Below are 24,202 nucleotides of genomic sequence, written 5' to 3' on the forward strand. Positions count from 1 at the left end.
TTTAATTTTTGCTTTAAAATATTATAGAACTCTTCTAATTTAAAACTGCGAGCAGACGTTAATCTCATTCAAGTTTCTATTCTTACTTAGCCTGAATTTGCCCTCATCATGTAATAGGTTTACAGTGCAGTCCTATGCAGTTACTCCAGGCTAAATCCATTGACATTCATGAATTTAAACAGGAGTAAGTCTGCATGAGATTGCACATAGTTATTAGGCACAAGCCTGTGTGGGGATTTTAGCTGCATAGAAGTAACTGAAGATGTGAAATAAGGCAGACAAATAAGCATTAAAAATTAAGGATTTCTGCTGTGGGATGCAATGGGTGCCAATGAATCTGGAGAAGAAATCAGTATTCAAGAGGCCTATAACTGGTACAACAAATTTATGACAGATTGCCCATCGGGACAATTGACCCTGTATGAATGCAAGGCATTTCTGGGTCTGCATGGTATGAATCCAGATGCAGATCACTATGTTGATCAAGTGTTCAATACTTTTGACTTGAATAAGGTAAGCCCTATTTTATTAATTACTTTTGCACTTGCCCTTTGTAACGCATACTGTTAACTGATATTATTAAGCTGTTTCTTTAATCAAACTGGCTAAGATACCCATTCTTCATAAATAGCAATTTTATGTCCTTAAAATGGAAACACAAAGATAACTCCTTATTGTAACAGTAATTTGTATTTAGTCATTCATTGCTTTAAAAGAATGTACTATTCAATGAAAACTCTATTAAGTGGACCAGTATCTATGCACTTTGTAAAAAGAGCAAAAAATGAAAACACCTGTCTGAAAATGATTTAAACACTTTTTTTAGTTACCCATTATCTGTTTCTAGTACCCGGTTGCATAGTTTTAAAGTTTCAAAATATTTAAGACCAGGAAGCATCTGAGAAGGCTTGTGGGGAGGGGAAATCCCATTTGTCGCTGTCAAGAAACTAACTTATTTCTAGTCTATTTCTTGGCCAAACTCTTACTTAGGCTAATCTGCCTGGTTAGGCTTCAAAGAAGAATTCTGCAGAACTTAAGGAAACTCAGAGCAAGCAGTTCCCAGAGGGATATTCTTGGACATGTTTTTTGCAGAAACCAAGTGCCAGTGAGATCATGGGAGTATCAAAGTCATGGGGCGGAGAGGGAGGTTCATCCCCTCCATTCCATCTCATTAAGGATCGGGTAGGGGCTGGTTGCTTTGATTAGGGAACACGTCTCAGCTGCAGAAATCCATGTTCCCATGTTTTAGCAACACTTAATTGGTTCTTAGAATCACAACATATTGCAGGTTGATGTGAGTTAAAAATGGAGTTTCCAAGTTAGCTCTTTGCTCTTGACCTGTCAGTCAGACAAGATTGCTGACCCTTAGCTGTATCTTAAGGTTGCCGGGGCCCCAGAGGCCAAAGTGGGGAGGGCTGGGGGCAGTGGGGTACTTGCCTTGCTCACATCTGCACTACAGCTGAACTAAATTCTGCTGAACTGACTTCAATGCGCCTGGCGTTTTCTCCCTTGTGCTGGAAGACGACGGTACTTTCCAACAGAAAGGAAGAGCCATGGGGTGCGCTGAAGCTAGAAATTCTCCATTTGGATGCTTCAGCAGAAATGCCAGTCACATTGAAGCCTCCAAACGGGCTATTTTTGGCTTCAGTGCACCCCGAAGCTCTTCCTTTGTGCTGGAAAATGATGTCATTTTACAGCACAAGGAAGGAAATGCTGGGCGCACCAAAGCCAGTTCAACAGGGTGGGGGAAGCATGTGCACGTGCTTCTCCCTCCCCCATGCCTTCCCCCCAACAAGCCAAGTTAGTGGGGCCGGGTGGACAGCAGGTGGGGGCAGAGTGATGGCAATCCTACCATATTTCATTCTGGGACTAGCCTGGAGATCTAACCCTTGGTGTTCTGTTTGGACTTCGTGGCTTGACTTTACAAGGCAACATTTGGTTTGTTAGTCAGAGAAGCCTACTAAGTAATCTAGACTTTAGATAAGTAGCCTTTACTGTTTTACTATTCTGTTCTGAACATTTTCTATATATGTAATCTTTTGTACAATTCTTAATGAAATATATTAATTATACTTTTTGGGTTTGGGGGCTTCATTCTGAATCCAGTATCTTGGCCCATTTGGCCTCAACTACCAAATAATTTTTTTTGTGAAACTTGTTCTGCAGGTGGCCTACCTTGCAGGGCTGACTTCTTGATTAACACCTGGAACATCTGGGGACTTTATTTCCTCAGTCTCAAAGCATAGTGTTAGTAGAGGAAATTGGAGTCAGTGTTCTACCCTGGGGTGTAAGGGTCTCTTGTCCCCCAGACTGTGTATGTTCTTGAAAACCCACCCTTGGGGACCTGGGGGCTGGTGACACTCACCTCCAAGCTCCAGCTTCACTACCCTCTCCTGCCATCACTGGATTTCCTTTTCCCAATACCACTGCCACTGTAACCAGTTCTCTTCCCCCACAACACACACCTTGTGTCCTTCCTACAATCCCCCTCCCTCATATCCTTTACCTCACTACTTCCAGTGTCCACAAACCATTTTCAGTAGCTACAACAACCCAAAATGCTAGCCAAACTCAGGCAATTCTAGGTTACAGATGTCCCCAAAGTACAGTTTGTTTCTGTAAACAAAAAAGTACCTGGAATACAAAACAACCCTAGAAATCTATGCATTTAGTCATTGCCTTTTTATCCCAAGCCCTTTTAACATACTGGGGTAAACAAAAAAAGTGCTATGGAGAAATAAAACCTTTGCTTTCAACCTGATGGCCACAGAGAGGTATGTTCACGAGGCAGAAAAATAATACCCCAAGATAAAAATGTTAGATATTATGGGTTTTTTCCCTTTGGAAGTTTATGTTATGTGTTTAACATCTTAGGTTATAAATGTAGCTTTATTGTTTCATTTTTTTTAAATGATAGCTTTGTAAAGGAACCATAATGGTGTGAGTAATAAAGGGGAAGGGTGAATCTACACAAAAGAAAAATTCTGCCTGATGTCCAAATGTTTTTTGAAGTTCTGAATGTTTCAGTATTGTCAAACACAATTGCTTCTATGTATTGTCGAAGGCTTTCACGGCTGGAGAACAATAGTTGTTGTGGATTTTCCGGGCTATACAGACCACGGCAATACAGCCCGGAAAATCCACAACAACAATTGCTTCTGCCACCCCAAATGATGTTCCCATAGGTTCCCCATCCACAGGAACAGCTTTTCGGGTGACAGGGTAGGGCGGCACAAGGCAGGAAGAGGCAGGAAAGATACATTCCAAGAACAGAGCTCTACTCTAAGTTATTGGGATTCAAGCTATTGTGTTCTTCCATCAGTCTACTGATAACAGTTTGTTAAAATCAGATGACACATCTCTCACCTTTTAAAAAGCCATCCTATTATAAGGTAGATAAGCAAATACTAGTAAGAGCCCGTCTTCATGACAAAAAGAATCCTTCTATATTTCATTTCAAGAACTACAGCAATGCATTTTTGCCACCATATTCTGCACAGAGTTGAAAAGAAATCAAAACATATAATAGTGTAGTCATCTCTGTCCACCTCTTGAATGTTCTAAAACAGAAAGCTTCTAGAAGAGATGAAACCAAATGCCAATCTAATGTAAAAATTTCATTGATATGAAGCCCTGTGGTGCTCACAGTTTCTCGTAATCTCTCCTGAATTAAGGAGCATTCAAGCTTATGGCGCACTCTCGCCTTTTATAATGATCTGGGAGATTTCAAGAGCAATTCATCACTGCAGCTGCTTCAGTTTGGAGGTAATCCACTTACCAACATGTACCAGCATTTCAATGCCTTTTTGAAGCAGTATTTCAGTTCATTCATGAGGTGAAGATGGTCCAATTATTTGTCTCTTGAAATAAGAGCAGAAATGCAAGAAAAATGATCGCACTAAATCAAACATGTAAGCAAAAAAACCACAGACTCAGACAACTAACAGGCCATTTCAGTTACATTCAGCACAGATACACGTACTCCAATTCATTTTAATGGGACTATAGGTTGTTTCCTACATTTTAGAAGCTATGATTTTCATAATTTTTCTTTTAAGTAGGGGGATTTTTCTAGTGGAGTCACAAGGCTATAGAATTAAACAGAGAAGGGAAAGGGGTCCAGGCATGATCTCTAAAAGCTGGGTGAGTTAAATTGAAGGCCTCAGCCAGTTCTTCATTCTGGCCCCAGGTTTTATATGCTTATGTGGTAGGTGGTGCAACTGGTAGAGAGAATCACAACTAAGAGCTAACAGGAAAACCTAAATCGTGAAAACTGACTAAGAATCTAAAGTCAAGAAGTATATAATAAGTTATAATGTCTATTATGAAATGAAATTTTTAAACATATGCATTGTATGTTGTAGATTTATTATATACGTAAACATTATTTCATTTATACAATACATACATCAGAGAGCACATATTTGTGCAAAATTAATGTTTCATCATTATTATAACACAGCCTCCAGAAAGATAGTAACAAAGTATCCACTTTGGAAAGAATAATTTACAGCAATCAAGTGCTAGTGCAATCCAATTCATAAACACATTCTGAATAAATAAATTATTGCACTAGCCCAAAAACAATATTGCAAAGTCCAAAGAGTCTAAAGCAGCAGGAAAAGAAACCAAGTTCTTAAAGTGACACTGCTCATATGGTCCATTCATAAAATATTTAACAAGTATGTCCAAAAATCCTGCTGTTATTGCAGAGTCCCAAACTGGCCCATGCTTCTTCTTTGAAGAGAAGGTTTCAAATGCGATCACAATGGGTAATCCGGTTATTTTCCCCATTTCAAAATCTTTTTCAAAGCAGTTACAATCTAAACCTAAATATGACAAAAATCTATCAATGGCCAGCTCAAATAAATCATTGCTCAATAAATCATAACTCTGTAACCCTCTAATCCTGAGTACTCACGCAATACTGGCATTTGTTCAAAGTCTGAAGAAAAGTTTCCTCATTTCGCTCATGCAGGAGGTTGAGGGAGAAGTGAGAGCTTGACAGCTGTTTTAACACTCATAATTTATGGCTGGTCTCCGTGACCAGCAATATTGTTCTTGGGCTAGTGCAATAATTAATTTATTTAGAATGTGTTTATGAATTGGATTGTACTAGCACTTTGTTGCAAATTATTCTTTCCAAAGTGGATACTTTGTTACTTTCATTCTGGAGGTTGTGTTATAATAATGATGAAACTGATTAATTTCCACAAATGTGTGATCTCTGATACATGTATCGAATAAATGAAATAGTGTTTATGTATATAATAACAAATCTACTACATACAACGCATATGTTTAAATATTTCATTTATAATAGACATTATAGCTTGTTATACAATTCTTGACTTTTGATTCTTAGTTTTCACGATTTAGGCTTTCCTATGTGGTGGCAGCAAGGCAAAGGATAAGCATCACTATGAGTTATCCCTCAGAATTAGGGTTCCCAGGTGCCCACCAGTGAGGGGCAATCTCCCAAGGTTTTGCCCTGTTGCCTACTGATTGCTGGCAATTGGCAGGTGGTGACAACCGCCTCAGCAATTGCCCGCCACTGGCAGGCAACCAGGGAAAGCATGCACTGGGCACGCTCCTGGTGTGTGAGGGGGGGCACGACAACATCACTTTCCAAAGTGGCTACATTGCCCCGGCCGTGAGTGTGCTCCTGCACTTCACTGGGGCCAATTTTGACCCCAAATGGACCAAATTGCCCCCAGACAAAGAGTGGGAGCACACTCATGGCAAGCATGATGACATTACTTCCCAGAAGTGATGTCTTTGTGCTTCACTGGTAGTACACACAAGGAGTCTATTGCATGTAAGTCTTGGGTCTCCCCCTCCCACCAGGAGTGTATAGGGACATGGGAACCCTAACCCCAGTTCTCACAGTTAAAGCACAAGCAGGATGCGGGCATGATGTGAAAAGCATGGTAACTCAGCTGGTTTCATTACATGAGCAACTGTAAATTTAACAGCATACTTTACTCTATAAGACTCAAACAACATATTAAACACAGGGTCAACTAGACTTTTATTTTCGTGTGTTGTTTTTACTTTTATTATGGCTAGGGCCTTAAATGCTGGAAGTAGCATAAGACTTCTGGACTCTGAGAGGGACTGCATGGGAAAGCCATGACAGGATTCCCTGATATCTTTCTTTAATATGATACGGCAGCACTGAGGAAGAAGGTGTTAACCCTCCCCTCCCTGCTCCATAGGGCATTTCCCAGACAGAATTCTATCTTCCTGTAGCTGCTATTAGCTATGTTAGGAAAGAAAGACAGATATTGTAGTATGTGTTACCAGCAGGGCTGCCATCAGTATATCTTCTAATGGAGTCTATTACAGCCACCCCCTTGCCTGCAGTCCCCCCTCCAATGCCCACATGCTCACATGCTCACAAGCCCTCCTTCCATCTTTGTTCCTAGTCATACATATTGCCCAGTGCCATCAGGAGAAGGGAATATGTGATGGGAGGTCTTGAAAGTGTTTGTGCTGGAAGGGAAGGATCCAAGTGGGCAGATGGGACAAAAGGGGGGGCACAAACAGGGGCATGACTAGGGTTGCCAGGTCCAGGTTGGGAAATTCCTGGAGATTTTGGGGGTGGAGCCTGGAAAGAGTGGAGTTTGGGGAGGGGAGGGGCCTCAATGGGGTATAATGCCATAGAGTTTATCCTCCAAAGGAGTGATTTTCTCCAGGGGAACTGATCTCTGTGGCCTGGAGATCAGGGCCAATTCCAGATGGGCACAAATAGAGTGAGTGCTTTCGCTTTTTCAGCGACCTCACTCGTAAAAACCCGCAATTTCCCATCCCGGCTTACCTGCGGTCCATGGCGCTCAGTTGCGCTCTATAAGAGGATGGTGTGAACGCGGTATTGCGGGTTTGCACACTTCTGGATGCTTCGTCGCCGCGAAGAGGCCCTCCCCTTTCCCTCCTTCCTTTGCCGGCTGGCCAGCAACAATATTCCCTTAATTTTTTTTTTAAACCAGGCGCCATTTGTGCAGTCGCACGTTTGCACAAATGCACAAAAGCGCACAAAAGTCAACGCTGCATATTCGCACACCTGCACATTTGCGCAATTGCGCAAAACACGTAAAAAAAAATTTTTTTTAAAAAAAACCGAAATGCGAACCAATGAAGGCCCCCGACGTCAACTGTGACGGGGAGGAAACAACCAATCCCGGGTACCTCAGTTGGCCGTGTGAACATCCGGAAGCAGGAAGGCACGGCACGCTGCGAGATAAAGCGGATGGAGACGAAAGTGAACGCGTGACCGGTAAGCGATTATTTCCGCAGAAAAACCGCAATTTCTGGCCATCTGGAATCGGCCCAGTTGTAATTCTGGGAGATCTCCAGCCACCACCTGGAGGCTGGCAACCCTAGGCATGACAATTAACAAGGCAGAGGCCCCAGGCAATACATTCGAATACCTGGAACCAGCCCTGGTTACAGGAAACACTGGGAGATCCAGTGATGATCCAGTAATTTGGCATTAAGGGGATAATGGCCTGGCCTGCCCCCCCCCCGAACTTACCTGTGGAGCCCAGTGCCCCAGAAGCAGCCACAACAGCAGCACAGCTCACAGGGGTGGCCGGCATGGCAGCACGGACCAAGAAGGCAGCTGGAGTGAAGGCTTGGCCTGTGGAGATGGCAGGCCTGAAGGCGCAGCCTGAAATGGCTGCAGGAGCAGCACGGGCTGCACAGGCTGCAGACCCAGCAGCTCAACTGGCAGGGGCTGCCACGTTGGCGGCACCACTCACAGCAGAGTTGAAGGCAGCCCCAGCCAACAGGGTCAAGACAGCCCCAGATGCAACAGCAGCCCCAACCAGGAGACCTGGGAGTTCCTCCAAGGTGGGAGCCAGGCCAGCACACAGGTAGGTGCTGGGATGCAAGACGTAGTGGAGCCCCACCAGCCCCTTCCTGTTGGAGGGAAACAAACCCCAAGGGAGGGGGCAGGAGGAGGTTTGGGGGCACCTAGAGATAGGCCAGCATGGTTGGCGGTCCCCTTGGAAGGGGTTGGGCCCTCCACTGACTGGACAGAGCCTGAGGAAAGGTGGGGGTTACCCATCAATGAGGCCCTAAAAACCCTGTTTGGGGAGGCTGATGAGGAGTAGTTGGGAGATGGAGGTAAAGTGGAAACAGAGTGGGGGGAGAGAGACCAGAGAGAGAGAGAAAGAAAGGCCATCTGTTCAGCAGAGGGAGAGAGGGTTGAGGGTGCTGTAAACCCCCTCCTCCCCCCATTTCTGAGGCCTACCAGAACCGAGATAAAAGGGAAGACCAACCTGGAGGACATGCTCCCCTCCAGGCTCCAACACCCTCAGCGAAGGAGCCTGACAATGTGATTTAGGATGGTAATGTTGGTACAGTGCATTTCTTGGCTGAGTTACACCCTTCTAAATCAAACAAAGAGTAACTCTGCTTCAGACTGAATTATTATGATACCATGTAATTTCCCCAGCTATTTTTCTAGAACTTGAGAACAATCTCATAAAATCATCAGTATCAGGTTTTTGTCATACAATTTGGAAATGTGGATCAATTGCAAGTAAAATTTAAATATACTTAAAAGTGAGAAAATGAGTCATACAAATCATACAAAAAGAGATTAGTAACAAACAAATTATTTAATTTTAACCTATTGTAAAAATTATGTTCATTCATGGGTCTGATGTCAAGAGAAGACTGAATAGATGGGAAATGCTGGAAGAATGTTAAAGTACTCTACAAGCACACGGAATGAACTTAATGCTTAATTTAAAAAGGATGCAACAGAACAAAGAACAGACATTAAAAAGCGGGGAAGAGATGGAGTGGTGAAGGAATAATCATTTGTCCTTGGGAATATGATTACAGGATTATCTAGAGATAGTAGCATAACGACTTAGTTGAGATCAAACGAATACCATAAAATGGTGAACGAGCTTTTCTGGTTTCACAGTTGGATGTTTAAGAAAAGGAAAGCAGGAGAGAGGAAAAATTTAACAGGTGTGGTGGTGGGACACCTGCTTTGGAAGAGAGACTTAACTCTTTAAAAGGTTAATTTACATGCAGATATGGAATAAAGAGCGCCAAGATATTCTTGTATTATTTTTAAAAAATGGGTATCTTTTGAATTTAGTATAGACTGCAATCCTAAGAACATTTTTCCGAGAGTAGGGCATCTTGACTAAAATGAGCTTTATTTCTGAGTAGACCTACTTAGGCCTGCTCCTTCAATCTGCAAAGAGCTTTCTGAATCATCCTCTTACCACCAATCTCTTCTGATTTCATACAATATGTTTTGATAAAGATCAAAGATGGTGATGGATATATGCAACACCATAAATATCAAATGTTGTGTACAGATATGAAACAGATGCACAAGACACTATTTTTAAAAGCAGCTCTGAGAGATAACACTTCTCACTTGTATAACATTTATCCACATGCATTTTGTCTCAGTAAATAATTACAACAGCCCTTTATGGTAGGCCAGTTCTTTGAATATCTCTGGTGGGTGGGGGGACTGAGACTGTGAAAGGTGGCTTTTTGAAGCCATCTAATGAGTTGTTGAACTAACATCTGACCCATAGACTTCCCAGCTCACAGCTGACACTGTTTGCAACTAACAGTTGGCATAAGCATTTATGTCTTGATGTTTAATAGATTTGGGGAATATACAATTTCAGACGGAAAATATAACGTGATTGCACACAAACTGAAATATATGATAAATGCTAATTTGTTGCTGCATAAATCAGTGTTCATAGGACATTATAGTAACTGTTACTTCCCTATTTATTTCAGTTATCTTTTTGTTACTTTGACTTAATTATTTGAAGCCACTCCAGGACAATTTATGCTTAAATCACTTGCCAATTGCAATTAGAAGTGCTTAATGCAGTATTTAAGCTGTATTGTTAACCACAAATAATAAAAATAGCATCCAGAAACCTCGAAGCCTTCTTTTTCACATGGACTGCATGGGAAAAATTACAACAGAGCAGCTCCGATGCTGAATCGGTTAACATAACATTGTCTTCTATTAATGCTTTTGCTTTTTTTAAGAAAAAAATTATTCTCTAAAGTACTTGGAGTGAGGATCTTTCTCTCTTTGCAATACTTAGAAGTAGTGACAATGAATCTTTCCCATTGTCCAGTTGAGCAGATGTGCTCTGGGAATTCCATGCCCGAAGATTCATTTGTAGGCACATAGGGGCCCAGTTCAGACCAGGATAATGGTACAGGAGTGAGGGAAGAGTCTTAAGTGTTCTCCCTGCAGTGTTTTTCCAACCCTAAACAGTGCCATTATTTCTAACTGGGCTATATACCAGTTTCCCCAGTGGGGTAAATAGCTACTCCCTAGGTCCTTTTCAAGTTAGGAAAAAATGGCCTGGTGGGAGGCTTCCCTCTTCCCAGGTGTCACCATGCTGATTTGAACCAGGGGCCCATACACCTAAGAATTAAGTTCTAGCCATAGAATTCCCAATACACTTCTGGTTGACAGGACTTGTGATGGGAACAGATACCAGTCCAGGACCATGTATTATATAGTTAGGTACTCAGTTTTACAGCAACTCAAGAGACCAGGTCTTACCCACATAGAAAGTTGACAACTGAAGGCCTCAAAATCTATTTAATTTGTTAAGGAAAAACTCCAACAAGATAATTTTGGAAAGCTATGGCTCGCCAACTTACCGACAGGCCAGTTTGCGAGGCCGCAAGAGAGAGCAGCAGGTGGAGACTTGCAGCGGCGGCTTGGCATAGGGCGGCTCCTTCTGGCCCACAGGGCCCAGCAGGGGCCTATCACTGGGCCAGGGCCTGGCCAGCCAATCAAGAATGGCTTGCCCGGCTGGGATGCAGGCCCTGCGCCTTTACTGTGCAGCCACCCCTTGCTGCCTCATGCTTCTCCACAGGTCTGCGTTCTCACCCAGCCCTCCTTTCCTTCGTGTTGTTCTTACATGCTTGGCTGTTGGGGTGTATTGTATTTGTTTATTTACAATGTCACAACTTTAATGGCAGTTTGGCACTGGGCATGGATCCATTTGGGGTTAACACAGCCTGTGTGCTCTGTTTACCCATAGTGAAGATTCCCTTACGGGATCTGAGGAGTGGAATGGGGCAGTGACAAGGCCAGCTTGGGGGCTGTCTGGGCATGCTTGCTCCCCAGTGATAGAGGAACCACACAGAGGCATATGCCCACATGCATTCCTGCTTGCTGTCATTCCATGGTGCTCATCCTCAGCTGGTGTCCTGAGGGGATCAGGGGGTGATCGGCTGACAGGCGGGTCAGCCGATATGGGATCCACACATTATGCAGTGCCAATGCTCTGTTAAGCTGTAAGCAATAAAGCTGTGGCCTTTTGATACCTCCGCACAAGATTTCTGTGTCTCCTTCTTTTGCCTTAGCCCTCTTCCCTCATACTGGCAACACAAAATAAGACTTGTAAGTTTATTTTTAAAACAGACAGCGACACCTGGAGTCCCCTCTTGTGAGGATGAACTGTCCGAGCCAAGTTTTAACACAGGTTTTATGGAAGAAAAAGAGCAGCAATATCTTCTTGTCATGCATAAAAAATACAAAAGGTTTGTTATAATGAAACTTGTGTTACTATACTTGACAAGAACAACAACTTGTACTGAAGCACAGTGAATCAAATAATGCTGAAGCTGCATTCACATGAAAACTGCAGAATTCATAACTATTTCACTTAAGTCTTGTATCAGACATTATTTCCAGAATCCTTTCAAATTCAAGCTGCTTTGGGTCCCAATGGGAAGAAAGTAAGGATATAAATGAAGTAAATAAAACAACTGATTGGATAACAAAATTGGAAAGGTGATATAAAAATTTATTTCCAGTCCTGTTTTATTTACCCCTTTTCACCAATTCTCTGGGGTTGCTATTAGTCTTTCTGACAGGGTCCCTGTGTCATTATATTCAGCTGCTATGATTCTAAGCTCCACGGGGGCAGGAGCCTGTCTTTTGCTTGAATTATTCCGTTAAATTGGCAACCCTCTACTAACCACCATGAATTCCAGGGGTACTGAAGAAACATGTGTTTATAAATATTTTAAATAAATAATTGCTTCAGACATTGTGTTGCTGCACTAAAGAAATAAAAAATACGCTTTCTAAATGTAAACAGTTAATTGTTCACTTCTTTGTGACACTGTTACTTTTGTGAGACTGTCCTCAGTGTTAAAGTGTGGATGAAATTTGGATATCAATGTCAGAGCAGTCCATAATGTGCTGTGCTGAACTTACATGTGAGTAATGTTGGCACCTTCCTTCATAACAGTTTGTTCATTCATTATGAACTGCCAATTGGATCTGAGAAGATAGAATGTTTAAAAATAATATGGCAAATTGAATTACCCATTAAGAGCATAATTTCTCTTAGTGGCTTTCTATCTGTTACTGAGACAAGTGTATTGCAAAGAGCTAGCTGTGTTAGACCATAGCAGCAAAAATAAACAGGAGTTTAATGACTCCTTAGACATTAATGGCTGGGGTCGACCTATACTCAAGCATAAACATAAATGGACTTAGTGTGATTTTGCTCTTGCAAGATCTTGTGCAACACCTATCGCTTCCTTCCTATATATAATAGTGGCAGTCAATTGGTAGTACAAGATCTTCCACAATGTTACCAAAACTGCTATTTTGGGGGGAAATTAGCTTGCAGTCTGGGTTTAATTAGTGCGGATCTTAACCAGCTATACCAGAGTCCGTCTTCCAGATTACTCGTGCAATAAAGAGGCAATGACTAATAAGTTTAAAACGTGTTTACTAATAGTGTTGCGTATGCCTACAATAACACACACAATCAAGGTACATAAAAGAACTAAGAAATAAAGAGTAGGAAAAATAGAGCCATTTGCATGAGCTGGGAACCCACTTGAGATCGAAGAAGCGGGGAGACATGCACCTGGTCACGGCGGGGAGCAAAGACATAGCAGCGAAGCGGAGCGATATCTAATGCCTGCACTAGACAAGCAGAGTAATGGTCGGAGTTCAGGAGGATAGGAATGGCACGCTCATCTCATGGCCAAGGAAGCCTGCTTAAGTACCCCAAAACGTACCCTGAGGCGGGTGCCTTCCATGTGTTTCTCAAAAGGGGAACAAAGGCTTAATGGGTCTACAACTGTCCTTAATGGTCCACTTTAGAGTCTAATTGTGTGATAGTGACACCTTGGTAAGAGGGGACAAAGGAGGGGAGGGGAGCACCGGGCAGGTTGATTGAATCTGCCCGGAAGCTGGAGTTGTCTTGATGGCATCAGCTCTGGAATGTGGTGGTTGTATTGAGATGCATCCATTAGGTGTTCTGGACAGTCGGCACGTAGCTTCCATTCCGGGGCGGCTTCCAAAATATGCATAGCAGGGTGAGGCTGGGCGCTGTGGACGTGACAGGAGCACATTCGCGAAATGGCAGCCTCAGAATAAACTGTCCACATTGGTTCTTTGCTGCCTGGGAACATGGCTTCTTCCTTGGAATGTCTTGGGCTTGCTACCAGGCTGCCTAGTGGTGAGGGCAGACCCAGTGACCATCCTGTAAGGGGCTCTCCATGGGAACTGACCAGGGGGTGCCTGGCCAGGCTCGTGGAGACTCCCTCCGGCTGGCACTGTGCTGCTAGTGGCATGGCTCTGGGCCCAGGTGAGGTAGGTGCCCAAGGAGGCAGGAAACAGGCATGGGTGGCACAGTCCATTACAGCAGAGAGAACAGGAAACAGGCATGGGCAACGCTGCCCTTAAACAGAGTCTTTGGTGGATCCTTAAAACAACAACGCAAGAAACTGACACAGTTCATGGCAGGCCCCATAACAGGAGGAGGGGGGACCCTGGCAACAACAAGCAGAAATACAACTGGGGTTACAATAAGTATAACTTAACACAAGTGGCTCCTACACTCTTTTCCTTATATATCTGCTTGTGCAAGAGATCTAGCTCAAGTTGAAATATTGTGCTTTTAATATCTCCCAAGCTTCTAGTCCCAAAGGGTTTAAAGATGCTTGAAGAAGTCTTAGGAAGCATAATTCAAAGATGAGAGACTTAATATTATCTCCAGTATCCATGAAGGCAGGTCTTCCGTGTCTTGCATAACTCCTTGCTTCTTCACAAATAGCAAAATAGGCAAATATATAAAAGATTTTTTGTTAGTTTGCATAATTCATATCTGTCACTATATTCAACTGTTTTTGGCATGTAATATTGATTTTTTAAAAAAAGGATATACCACTATGCCAATAAACTTCGACTATAAACATCTCTGGCTTTACAGCATCTAAAATAAGATCCCTGTAAATGCAGCAGTGTTGAATAATTTAGTCAATTTCCATAATATAGCAGGATTTGAGTCCAGTGGCACTCCATCTACAGACAAACATGGCTACCCACCTAAAACTTTCCATAATGTAATCTGGTCAAAGAATGTGAAATTGTTTTGATGTTGATTCCCTTGCTGCAGATTTTGGAATTCTTTCCATGGTTATTGAAAACCCTGATGCTTGATAGGTTGCTAGTAATGAAGGCCCAAGAGGAAGTCATGGTGCAACACAGATGATGTACTCTTCAGCAAAGGAAGGGGGCAGAAATTCTCTGAGCAACTGCCTAATCTCCAAACAATGGGGGATTAGTCTTCAGTTAAAATTCTGTTGCTGAGAGAGAAATTTTACCTACTGCAGTAGTGCAGTTCCCATAACTGGACTTGTGAACTTCTTTATGGGCTTCTGTTTCTCTCCTGTAAAGTAGCTGACACTAAGCATTAGAACCCTTTAGAGGCAGAGAGACTGAATAAAGGTAAAGGTAGTCTCCTGTGCAAGCACCAAGTCATTACTGACCCATGGGGGACGTTGCATCACTATGTTTTCTTAGCAAACTTTTTACAGAGTGGTTTGTCATTGCCTTCCCCAGTCATCTACACTTTACCCCCCAGGAAACTGGGTACTCATTTTACTGACCTCAGAAGGACAGAAGGCTGAGTCAACCTTGAGCTCGCTACCTGAACCCAGCTTCCGCCAGCATTGAACTCAGGTTGTGAGCAGAGCTTGGGCTGCAGTACTGCAGCTTACTACTCCCTGAACGTCTAGGATACCTCTTTGATCCAAAGTAGCCTTTATGAATTAATTTTTGCTCTTTCAAACTACCAATAAAATTAAGATTAAATGTATCCTTTTTACAGATGAGTTGACTTTCTCAGTTATATACTTTCATAATGAATTTGAGGCAACCTGGGTTTAGAAGGCCCAGGTTCTGTAGTCTATATTCCAAGGTCACATTTAGCCATTCATAGAAACAAGAGGCATATGCACATACAATATTATCATTATATGATTACATTACACTACAACTTCAGGGATTCCTGAATGAAGTTTGTTTGGATCCATTTCCGTTCTGGTTTCAGGCCAGTCATGGGACTGAAATGGTCTTGGTTGTTTTGGTAGATAACCCGTTCTAGGAGATGGGCAGGAGAAATGTTTACCCTGTTTATTCTTGGATCTCACAATGGCTGTTGATACCATTGATCGTGGTATCCTTCTGGACAGCCTTTTGGGGTTGGTACTGAGATGCAATATTGTGGTGGTTTTGGTCTTACCTCAAAGGTAGGTTCCAGAGTGTGGTGCTGAGAACTACTGCTCTGTCCCTTGGCTTCCTGCCTATGGGCTCCTGCAGAGTTCCACCTTGTCCCCCACATTCTTCAACATCTATGTAAAACTGCTGGGAGAATCATCTGAAGATTTTGGCTGTTGTCACCAATATGTGGATGACCTTGGGTCAGTCACAGCTCTCTCAGAGTTCTCTCAGCCCCACCCACCTCACAGGGTGATTGTTGTGGAGATAATTATATCATACTTTGTAAATCGCTGAGTGGGCATTAAGTTGTCCTGAATGGCAGTATATAAATTGAATGTTGTTGTTGTTATTATTATAAAAATGAAATGCTTCCTGAAAGCACTTGCCTGTGTCCTGCCTTTATTATTTATAGGCTGAATAAATGAAATACTGTGCATGTTAAACATGTATCTATCTTTTCTTCCTTAGGATGGCTTTATTGACTTCTTGGAGTTTATAGCTGCAATAAATCTCATTATTCGAGGGAAAATTGACCAAAAATTGAAATGGTATTTTAAGCTATATGATGCTGATGGAAATGGAGCTATTGAAAAAAGAGAACTTGTAAAAATATTCAGGGTAAGGAAATTGTATATAGCAGTACATATGCTGATACAGGAAACCAATTATTTGAATGCATCAGAGTTGCAGCTTGAGTTTACTGATGATTTTAAAGATCCCTAGCTAGACCTTCATCTCATGAGGTTTCACAAGATCTAGCTAGACAGATGTTTCCTTTTCTCCCCTTTACCTGGAATGTTTTGATGGGAAAAAGGATTATGTGCCTGCTCTAAAGTCCTGTCCCTTCCCATGGATTGTAGCAATTTAGGAACTATGGATTTAAAGGACAGATCTCTGGGTTTCATCACTGTGTGGATAAGTGCAAGAACCCGTTATTTTGTATGTGTAATTAGTTCACCCAGGATTTTTTCCCGCACACTGATGATCCTCTGTATAGCTGTCATTGCCACTGCAAACATAGAAATATTTGCACAGCAATGGATTGTCTGCACACTGTTTTCCTATGTTTTTTAAAATGGGCCATTTTTTTTTTTTTTTTGTAATTTCTAGAGCACTATAATGCTGTATAGTAATATAGTAAAGGAAAGCCCTCCAGTGGTACAGGGGAATGGTATCCGTAGTGAGCTGAGCCAAGGATAATTGCACCATTTGGGATTATATATCAAATGGGAGGAAGGCAACATGGAATAGTTGAATCTCAGAAGCTGAGCAGGGTTGGTACGTGGGTGGGAGACCTACCAAGGAAGACTCTGCAGAGGAAGACAAAGGCAAACCACTTCTGCTTCTTATTTGCCTTGAATGTCCCTTGCCTGGGGTCATCATCACCATAAATTGGTTACAACTAGAGGTGGATACGAATGACGTGGGAATTCTAGGGTTTGGCTCTGAAAGACCCAGGCCATTAACAGCTTTCCATCCAAACTTATGAGCGAAAGTTTTTTAAAACTCCAAAAGCTGAGGTTTTTTTTCTCTCTACTCCTTTTCACCCCCCTTTCTCTCTTTTAACTTTCGATTCCTCTATCTCCCACACAAGCAGTTGGCTAAAGAATGTAACACATTTAACACTCTGTAACAAGCAAGGTCCTCTGCTTTTTCCTGCAGGGATAAGCGTCTTTTCAGCCAGAAGCCGCTGTGCTTTTTGCTGACTACACTAAAGGAATTCCTGAGAACGCTCTGTCCCGCAGAGAAGGCAGATAAGAAAAAAGGTACTTTCTGTAGTCCTTGAATCGGGTCCACTAGCCAATGGGATCACTCCAGGAGTGACGACACATAGCCCATTGGACTACTATAAAATGAGGCTACAAGCCCTTACAAGATGGCCTGATGCTCTAAACAAGTGGCTAGGGAGGCTCCTGCTTGGGAACCTCTCTGCTTGGTCCAGGACTCAGTCCAAGGGACACTTAGATTTTATCTGACTTGCTTTGGGTTAAGTATTAGAGTGTTAGATTGCCTGTACCCATTAGTGTAAGTTTTAAGCTATATTCTGATTTAGAATATGGATGTGTTACTGTATTCTAGCTTAAGAGTATAGAAGTTAAGTTGTAAGCTGTATATTTAAGTGTGTCCCTTTTGTAGAAAACTGCTTTGTGTTCTTAATTGCTGCAATAAACTCTACTTCTTTTAGCAGCATATGGTGTAAGTGTTAAGTACCCTTAAGAAAAGGAGACCAAGGCTTCCCCAAAAAGTGGTCGACTAGCTAGGAAAGCCATGGAACGAACCAAGCACCACAGCTAACCGGCAGGTCCGGTAAAGGGAGGGGAGGACCTGGCCACAAAGGGGGGCTCTGGAGGCTGGCACTTGGGGTCCCCTGGCAGCAGCTCCCCTCTCCCTCAGAAAAATCACACCACAACGAACTGGGGAAAAATGAACTATGCAGTTTGTGGTTCATGGCGTTTCATGAATCACAAACTTGCCCCAGTTCGCAAACTGGATCGTGGTTCGTGGGGTTTAAATACCCCTTTCTGTACTGCTTCGCAGCGGCACAGAAAGGGGCATTTAAACCCCCGGATTAGCTGCTTGTTGGGAAGATCCCTGACAAGCAGCTGATCATTTAAAAAACAGGGCTTGGCTGCCCAGCCAGGAGTTCCCAGCCAGCCAGCCAAGCCCCACCCACTGTTTAAATTGCCATTTCCCAGCTGCTCTGAGCAGCAGAGAAATGCCCATTTAAACACGGGCTTGGCCGGCTGGCTGGGAGCTCCTGGCTGGCCAGCCAGGCCTGTCCTGGTTTAAGCAGACATTTCTCCCCCGCTTGGAGTGATGGGGAAATATCCTTTTAAACAGCAGGTGGGACTTGGCTGGCCGGCCAGGTCTCAATTTAAATGGACACTCCCCCCTCCCCCCCCTGCTCAGAGCAGCGGGGAAATGTCTATTTAAACTGGGACGGGCTTGGCTGGCTAGGCAGCAGCTCCCAGCCAGCCAGCAAAGCCCCGCTGTTTAAATGGGCATTTAAACAGTGGCCATTTAAACAGTGGGTGGGGGTTGGCTGGCCGGCGGGGAATTCCTGGCCAGGCAGCCAAACCCCACTGTTTAAATGGGCATTTCCCCACCACTCGGAGTGGTGGGGAAATGGCCATTTAAACAGCAGGTGAGGCTTGGCTGGCTGGCCGGGAGCTCCTGGCTGGGCAGCCAAGCCCATCCTGGTTTAAATGGGCATTCCCCCCCCCCGCTCCGAGTGGCGGGGAAATGCCCATTTAAACAGCGGGGCTTGGCTGGCCTGCCGGGAACTCCTGGCCGGACAGCAAAGCCCCACTGTTTAAAAGATCAGCTGCTTGTCGGGGAGGTCCCCAACAAGCAGCTGATCCAGGCATTTAAATTCCCTTTCTTGTGCTGCTTCGCAGTGGCACGGAAAAGGGCATTGGGGTTTAACACGAACCATGAATCGGTTCATGGAAGTTCATGGAAAACGAGCTTCCATGAACCGCTGGTTCGTGAAGTACGAACCGGCTTGGTTCATTCTGAACTTTAGTTCATATTCCGGTTCGTGCCCATCTCTAGTTACAACTTGATGGCATGCACATACATATAACCTAGAGCAGCAGGACTCTAATCTGGAGAGCTGGGTTGATATCCTCACTCCTCCACTTGAAGACAACTGGGTGACCTTGGGTCATACAGGTCTTTCAGAGCTCTCTCAGCTCCACCCACCTCACAGGTTGATTGTTGTGAGGATAATAAACTGCTCTGAGTAGGTGTTGTCTTGGAGGGCAGTATATAAATTGAATGTTATAATTATTAAAAAGGATCCTTCCTTTTTCCTCCTCCCATCCCCTCCTGCCTGGTAAATCCCCTTATCCTCCTTTCTCCCTTCCAGGCAAATGCCCTAACCCTTTTTTTCTTGGCTCCCTCCCAGACACCCTATCTCTGTCCCCTCGCAGCAATTCCCCTTCCCTTCCCCCTCCCCCACCCCTTCTCTCCAAAACACTCTTACCCTTTTCCCCACCCCTTCAAACACCCCTTTGTCTTGCTCCCTCCTAAACATCCTTCTCCTTTATGTGGTGCAGCTGAGCTCAGCATGGCCTTCCAGGGTCTCGCCACACTGCAACTCTGCCTGGGTATTCCAGTGCTGTCTGGGCGTGATCCTTCCTGGGGCAGCTTGTTGCTGCTGCACCTGGGGCACTTTGCTGTGTCCTTGCCCAGGCATGGGGCACCCCGTTGCCTTCTCACCTGGTCATGGGACATCTTACTGCTACTGCTCCTGAGCCTCTGTTATTCCAGGCACCTAGTGAATATAAATTTACCTCCTTAGGTTTCAGATTTATTTATTTATTTGCAACCCTGAGGGTGCTCTAAGGTTGCTGAAACATCTGTTTTATTCCCAGGTGGGCCCCATCTGCAAGTTTAAGTATCCGCAGATGGGTGCCACTTGTTGGCTATTATATATAAGATGCAGAAGAAGTTCAAACATGGGTTGTGTGTCACATGCCTGATTTCCATCTGCTGCAATGCAAATGTAAAACTGGCATTGACTTGAATGTATGTATGTTTGTTTCTGCATGATACAAGAGTGCCCTTGGTCAAATATTCACACAGATCCACCTTAAAAGGTGGTTTTATTGTGCTGAATAAAAAAGACTGTCAAGTTATTCTAACACTCGCTTCATGACGATTTAGTTACACACAATTTTAGGGGTGATAAGAAACCTTTTCTTGTCATGTACCTACATATATATAAAATAAAATAATCCTCTCTTTAAAAGATGTAGAACATATTTAACATTCTAAAAGACCAAATTCTTTAGGACAGGATAAAAACATAGTTGAGTTTGAAAATAAATCACATAGAATGTTCTGGCCTTCAACAATAAGTTAGTTGCAGCTGTAATCTTTAGGCTCTGTTTTATTAATTTAATATAATCCTCATTACTGGAGATTTACAAGAATTTTTATCTTAATTTCTTCCCCTGTGGCGCAAACATTGGGTGGCTACTGTATATATTCACAAAACAGAGAACAAGAAGTCTTTAACATGTTTGCATTTCTGTTTCTTCAGTCTGTTCAGGCTATCACAGGCAACCAAGATACTACTCCTGAAGAGTTCACAGAAATGGTATTTGAGAAGGTTGACATCAACCATGATGGTAAGACTATTTGGATCTTCAACTATTTTCCTGTAGAAATAAAACACAAAGGGTGTGTGTAAAAAGACTAGAGTGATAAATCTATAACAGTCTGAAAACAATCTTCTTTAAAGTATTATGTGTGGTTTACACTGGCTTAATTCTGCAGAAGAATTGCTGCTGATCTTTAGGAAGATGATGAAGATATTTTTATTTAGGACTGCTTTTAATTAATTGTGTGTTCATGTTCATTAGCAGTCCTAAACAGTGTTTTTAAACTTTGTTTTTATTCATTTATTATTGTCATTCTATTTATACTGTGGGAGGGAAGGTGGCCCAATCTCATCAGACCTTGGAAGCTAAACAGGGTCGGTACTTGGATGGGAGACCACCAAGGAAGACTCTGAAGAGGAAGGTACTGACAAACCACCTTTGCTTCTCACTTGCCATTAAAGCCCCTTGCGGGGGTTGCTATAACTCAGATGTGACTTGACGCCATTTTTATACACACATTTATACTATAAGCCGCTTTGAGTTCCTGCAAGTTAGAAAAGCCGCCAATAAATGTTTTGAATTAAATAAATGAATTAATAAATAAGAAAGCTACCAATTGGACATTCTTTAAACTAGAAGTTTGAAAAGTACACAAAAATTAGCCCCTCTGTAAAAATGATTCTTTCCCCTCTACTTTAGAGTAGGAAAGCTAGAAGGCTATTCCATGTCTAATTCTTCCCTCTCACTATGGTCTAGGCAGCCATAAATGGGGTTGTTAGAGCAATTCATTTCATTTATCACATTTGTATCTCATCTTTTTATCCAAGATACACATATCCCATTTTATCATCCCAACAACCCCATGAGATAGTTTAGACAGGAAGTACCTGAAGAGTTATACCCTTCATTGACTTCAATGAATTTAGAAGGGTGTAAGCCTATTTAGGAGTGAACTGTGACTGACTTATCTAAAGCCTCTCGGTGCACAACCTAACTGAAGCTCAAATCAGTCATCACACACACATTTGCATGTATCTTATTTTCCTGATTTTATTTTTACAACCTTTGGAGGCTGGGAGACTGAGGATGTAAGGTCTTGTACAACCAATTTCTGGCCATTAAAATATATAGGGAAGAGAGTGCTAGTCATTGCACAAGACCTTGTGCCATTTATGTTTCTGTTTGAGCACTGCTGGGTTAGATCCTGTATAGATTTCCTTAGGAACAAGGAGTAGAGTGATTTTTGTTGCCCTCCAGAATGAAACAGGGTCACCAAATATAGCTTTAGGAGAATTCAAGGGAATTGGCGAAAATTGCCCCTCATGGAAATAGACAGGATCCAAGCTGTTGCGTGTGTATGATTTCTCACTTCATACACTTTAACAGTTCTTGGTTTGGCAGAACAGAGTCTTCTGCTGGCAACCTTCAAAGTATTCAGTGGCAGCTTGCATAATGCAGTCTTTGATTTGCTAGCAACAAATATGCTCTAGGAGCATATTTGCATTTTCCTCACCACTGGGTGACAGCAGCTGGCATATATACACTAAGGACCCCAGGGAAGACTTCCTAATATGGCTTCTAGATTGGCTTAGTTTCCTGCATCTCATCTTTTAATAAAGAAATCCAGAGTCCAAGAGCATGTGACTCAGAGGGCAATCTTGTAAATCCATCCAAGTCAATGGTGTTATAACACTGCTTAATTGCATTGACAGTGAACTTGCTGAAGCTAAACAGGCCTGGGTCTAGTCAGTGCATGGGTGGATATCACTTTGGAATCATTTGTAAGCTGCCTTGAGTTCCAGGATGAAAGAAAAACAGGATATAAATTCAATAAATATTCCCTGTTCTTACGTACTCTTGAGTGTTCTATACAAACTGGCAGTGGCTACATAAAAAACTGCAGCCCCTAATATATTTTACGTCTATGATTGCTCCACTATAGCCAAGATTTTCATTTACGTAAATAATTAATTAATCAATTACATAAAAACTAATTACTGTCAATGTATTGTCGAAGGCTTTCACGGCCGGAGAACGATGGTTGTTGTGGGTTTTCCAGGCTGTATTGTCGTGGTCTTGGCATTGTAGTTCCTGACGTTTCGCCAGCAGCTGTGGCTGGCATCTTCAGAGGTGTAGCACCAAAGGACAGAGTACCAATCCAATCAAGTACCAATCCATATGCAAAAGAACCTCCTCAGGATACAGTGAAGCCTCCTGCCATTAGCATTCCACACCCTGGGAAACTCTTACAGGATGACTCAGCTCAACCCCACCCCTCCTGAGTAGATACAAATGACCTACATCTTTTCCACACTGTGACACTGAGAGATCTCTGTCCTTTGGTGCTACACCTCTGAAGATGCCAGCCACAGCTGCTGGCGAAACGTCAGGAACTACAATGCCAAGACCACAGCAATACAGCCCGGAAAACCCACAACAACCATAATTACTGTCACTTAATGCTCACTGTGGAGATTGCTCTGTTAAACAGATGAAACTGTGTAACTGGCTTAAACTACAAACCATACATTAGTCACATTGAACTAATTTTGATTAACTACCAGGTGTGTGATTGTTTCCTCTCCACAACTCCCAAGACTTCATCTGGTATTCAGAATTGATCAAAATAAGGAAACATCCTTTTTTTTAAAAAAGACATAACATTAACTCATACTGCAGAGTAAAATATACTTGGAAAGTACTTCATGCAGTGAGAATGCAGGAATTTCATAAATCCCACCTATCTCAATTTTGTAAAGCTCTCTCTTAGGACTCATTTACACTACATTGTTTTACTGGTAAAAATTAAATATTGAAATTAATGGACCACTTTCTATGCAATACGTTTAGAAAAGGTGTTAAATTGTGATTATATCTACTTAATATGATGGATTTCCCATAAGAATTCTGAGAATGGTGATTTAAAAGCTATTGAAGATTCTCTGTTAGAGATACAGGCATCCTCACAGAACTTCAGTATCTAGATATGAAATCCTTTGGAAGACGACATGAATAGAGAAAATTCTGAAGCATGCCAAGGGAGATATGAGGAATAAATCAATACTGACTGGATGGGGAACACTATGCTGTAACTTAGTAGTTCCCTTCCAAGAGTATACTACTAGCAGAACACTAGAACTCAAATTCCTGCACTTCTTTATTACAGTGGTACTTAACATGAAATCACAAAAACTGAGGAGAAGCTGAGGAGGACTGAGAGGGAGATGGAACATATGTTAACATATGTTAACATATGTTTAAGTGTTTGGAGAACATTCAGGAGCAGCAGCTTCCTCAATGGAAGCTGTCTTGGCAGAATCTTCCTCTTCCTGGGAATTATCTGGAGGTTTTGGTACATATATTCCAAATCCTTGTACCTGTTTTGGGGACAATCTGAAATCAGAACTATGTGTGGTCTTATACTGTACCTATGCACCCAGCTTTGCGGGGATCAGAACAGCATCTGCTCTGGGTGAGTCCTGACACTTCACTAAATGAAATGGGTTATATAGGGATGGTATAGAAATAGTAAGAATCT

At 42.6% G+C, this 24,202-nt stretch overlaps 1 protein-coding gene across 1 annotated transcript in view; it reads left to right on the forward strand.

The window, feature by feature from the left end:
• Positions 1-321: 321 nt before the first annotated feature.
• The window catches only part of GUCA1C (guanylate cyclase activator 1C), a 29,881-nt gene continuing 6,000 nt past the window's right edge, over positions 322-24,202 (forward strand). The window contains exons 1-3 of the mRNA XM_054974433.1: positions 322-513; positions 16,022-16,171; positions 20,604-20,691. Of these exons, the coding sequence (XP_054830408.1) occupies positions 322-513; positions 16,022-16,171; positions 20,604-20,691 (430 nt within the window). The remainder of the gene's footprint in view (positions 514-16,021; positions 16,172-20,603; positions 20,692-24,202) is intronic.

The sequence above is a fragment of the Eublepharis macularius genome, chromosome 3 (genome assembly GCF_028583425.1).
Source record: "Eublepharis macularius isolate TG4126 chromosome 3, MPM_Emac_v1.0, whole genome shotgun sequence".
NCBI classification, from domain to species: Eukaryota; Metazoa; Chordata; class Lepidosauria; order Squamata; family Eublepharidae; genus Eublepharis; species Eublepharis macularius.